The sequence below is a fragment of the Anarrhichthys ocellatus genome, unplaced genomic scaffold (assembly GCF_004355925.1).
Source record: "Anarrhichthys ocellatus isolate YVR2014 unplaced genomic scaffold, GSC_Weel_1.0 scaffold3279, whole genome shotgun sequence".
NCBI lineage: Eukaryota > Metazoa > Chordata > Actinopteri > Perciformes > Anarhichadidae > Anarrhichthys > Anarrhichthys ocellatus.
Genome location: NW_022283253.1, coordinates 2,453 through 5,950, shown reverse-complemented (window position 1 = coordinate 5,950; position 3,498 = coordinate 2,453). Strand labels below are relative to the sequence as shown.

Genomic DNA, 3,498 nt, shown 5'->3' with positions numbered 1-3,498 from the left:
TGCGTGTACATGTATACGTGTGTATGTATACATGCGTGTACATGTATACGTGTGTATGTATACATGCGTGTACATGTGTGTATGTATACATGTGTGTATATACTGTATATATGGAGACACTCACCGGTCGTGTTTATGTGGATCTCAACCACTTTTACTCACCGGTAACTCTTTCTTTCTCCCTCACAGGGTCAACCTGGCCCAACTGAAGGATGCCTACACCAAGCTGTTTGAAGACTACAATGAACTCAAAGAGGATAAGAAGAAGAGAGAGGTCAGTTTAAATAGCATGACGGGGTCCCTTTAGCAACAGATTTAATCCTGCTGATTTCCATCAAACCTAATGCAGTTATGAAAGAAATGGGAGCCAGACGTGTTTGACCTTTTGCCCTCTGGTCTTCAGTCTCTGCTGGTGCAGAAGGAGGTGGTGGATGAGCTGCAGGAACGTCTGAGTGCCGCTGAAGAGGCCCTGGCTGCTAAACAGAACCACATCGATCGAATGAAGCAGGAGATCTTCAGCAAGGAGGAGGAGCTGCAGACAATATCTGTGTTCCAGGCTCAGGTCAGCGTTGGTGTATGATTTCTCGATGTTGAGTAAACGAAAGCGTCATTGCACTACCGAAGTATCAGACGTCCCCATGACAACATGGTCTCCCTCATGCTTATTTGTTGTACCGCAGGCGGAGGTCTATTCCTCAGACTTCTACGCCGAGCGAGCAGCGAGGGAGAAACTCCACGAAGAGAGGGAGCGTCTGGCTGCTCAGCTGGAGTACGTAAAGAAGCAGAACAACCAGCTGCAGGAGGAGCTGGACTCGCTGGGCAGGTACAGAATCAAACGGAAGACCAGGTCTGCTTTTACACCTGTAGTTCAGTTCAGGAACAACAAAATAGAAAAATACAGCACATTATCTCCTTTAAGTTCTAGTCTGGTTCCTTTTTACACTGTAACCAAACTGTAAGCCTGTATGGTAACTCATTCATTGGACAGTTTTGGTGATGTCATCCTGCATCATCAGTGCCACGTGGACCTGTGTGGTGAAACGAATGATCTTGCATAAATATATACATGTACAGTATGTTGCTTATACAGGTTGCGTGGAAGATCGCTGTCATGGCAGTTCACGGACAGCAGTTATATTATCGTAGTTTAGCTTTAGAATAGGCACTAAAATCAATAAAATCAATGGTTGGTCTGCTTTGCTTTGACTCCACAAACAAACTGCACCGATCTGCTGGGAAGCGGTCTGACATCCCCCTTTCTCACTGTGTTTCTCCACAGGCATTCGCTGACCGAGATGCAGAAGAGACACGTGGCACAGGGAGGAAATCCACACGGAGCCGCCGCTAGTCTGGTCGGAAGAGGTACATGTGCTTTCTTTTTATTTTGCATCCCATGTTTTTACCTGATAGTCTTAAAGGGACAGTTTATCCCAAAATCAAAACTACATATTTCTTCTCTTACCTGTAGGGCTATTTATCAATCGAGATTGTTTTTGGTCAAAAAAATACATTTGAAAATGATTTGAATAGGTGTTCACACTGGGGGAGGGGAAAAGTATCTGCCCATTAACAGTCTCTTTCACAATGTGAGTCTATGGGAAAGTATTTTTAGGCCCCAATAGCATCACGTGACCGACCCAGAAAATTGTAATTCCACAGTTTGGCCACAAGTTTTAAAACAAACATGATGCAGCATGCTGATTAGTTTAGACGTATTAGTTTAGCTTTTTTGACAGGGCCAGGCTAGCTGTTTCCCTCCGTTTCCTGTATTTATGCTAAGCTAAGCTAACTGGCTGTAGCTTCATAATTAGCGTACAGACACGAGAAGTGACATCAATCTTCTGATCCAACTCTCTGCAAGAAAGAACATTAAAAGAAATTCCCAAAAATGTCGAACTATTCATTGAACCACCTCGACGGTTTAACCCATAAATTGGTGGAACTTGCTGCAACGTAGCACACAGTGTGAGAGGGAGTGCAGGATTGACAGCTCAGTCCAGTGTAACTGGGACATGTGTCCAGGTTGTGATCAGTGTCTCTGACTCCTCCCAGGTACTGACTGGCAGCATCAAGGGAATATTCCCGAACACGCCTGTCCCAAGTGCAATGAGATCCTGCCGGACCTGGACTCCCTGCAGATCCACATCATGGACTGCATCAACTAGACCTCCACCATTGCAAGCATCCACGACAACAGCGGCTCCATTAGCACCTCAATCTTCCAAGAGTCTTCCTCTGCTTTTACCCACAGCTCCTCTCAACACCATAGTTCCACCATAAACTCTGTAACATTCACTATAGGAAGGGACGACTTCACTTTTTGGTAGATTTTATGCCAAAAGGATTGTAAAACTGTATTTAGGGTTCCTCTGAAAAGAATTGCTCCTCTCTAATTTGTTAAATGTGAGAATTCCTTATAAAGATTTGAAATAGAACAAAGTATTGTCGGATATATATTGAAGGTTGTGGGCTCATGTCAAGTCTGGAAAAGAACTGCACGAACCCTTTGATAAGATTTTAATTTGGCGCTGTCTGCCTGTCATGCACACATTCAATTAGTTCAGCCTTTACAAGTTGTATTTGGTTGTGTTGCTAAAGGAGATGCATATATATATATATATATATATTTTAAATCTCTTTTGAAATCAAATTCAATCTATATTCTTTGCTTGGGAAAGATGTTTCAGCTCATCACTGGGTTGTTGGCGTACGCACCAATGTAGGCACTTTAATATGAATATATATATTTTATTCAGAAGATACCTGGTAATTTGATTGTAATATATGTAACTTGTTAGTTAATCTGTCACTAAAGCCCCAGCCTTTGTAAGTCTATGTGCAGGAGGTTCCAACACCCTACACATTCTGTAGTCTGTAGATTATATAGAGTTTCAGATTCCATGTTGTTCTTCTGTGAGTGAAAATAAAATCTGCAAATTTCCGTCTGCTTTTGGTCATATTGTAACAGTACGGGAAGATTACTTCTTCCACTATGTTTACAAAAAACCTCTCGAGTTAGATCTATAATGATACAATGAACTATAATCAAACCTGAACATAGTGATATCTCTACTCTTAGAAACACCATGCAAACGACATCCTGCCTTAAATCATATCAAAATTACTAAGATAGCTCTGTTACAGTTAGTGTGAATAGATTTGAGGCCTTGTTTTGGAAATGTATGCTATTGAACAGTAGACTAATACTGGTGTGGTGGTCCACTTTTTAAATATCTGACTTTGGCATGTCAAAAAAGAGGGTTGAGATCCCAGGAAAGCTGCCTTAAATGAAGGAATACAGTTCGATATGAAAGTAGGCTAAAGGGACACAAAGCATAAAATGAGTAAGGATGAAATCTAATCATATTGAAGCAAGTATGTATAACAAGAATAATGAAGTGATTTAACAAATGAAAACTGATAATAATAATGTATGTGTAACTGAGTAAAAGTGAAGTCTGTGTATGGGTAGAAAGAGCTGAAGAGAGCAAGGTGGGG

The 3,498-nt window shown here is 41.5% G+C and overlaps 1 protein-coding gene across 1 annotated transcript; it reads left to right on the top strand.

Annotated features, from left to right (window-relative positions):
* Positions 1–60: 60 nt before the first annotated feature.
* LOC116378867 (optineurin-like) lies at positions 61–2,941 on the top strand. Its single transcript, XM_031840775.1, has 5 exons — positions 61–274; positions 404–562; positions 681–823; positions 1,280–1,362; positions 2,053–2,941. Exons 1-5 carry the CDS (start codon positions 74–76, stop codon positions 2,163–2,165), a joined length of 699 nt encoding a protein of 232 aa, XP_031696635.1. The 5' UTR covers positions 61–73; the 3' UTR covers positions 2,166–2,941.
* The last annotated feature ends 557 nt before the right edge of the window (positions 2,942–3,498 follow it).

What these genes read in the sequence shown, in the direction of transcription:
- LOC116378867 (XM_031840775.1), top strand. Translation starts at nt 74, where the DNA reads ATGTGTGTATGTATACATGTGTGTATATACTGTATATATGGAGACACT. An exon ending in AGGATAAGAAGAAGAGAGAG is followed by an intron (nt 275 to 403) that starts GTCAGTTTAAAT and finishes TCTGGTCTTCAG; the next exon opens with TCTCTGCTGGTGCAGAAGGA. An exon ending in CGCTAGTCTGGTCGGAAGAG is followed by an intron (nt 1,363 to 2,052) that starts GTACATGTGCTT and finishes GACTCCTCCCAG; the next exon opens with GTACTGACTGGCAGCATCAA.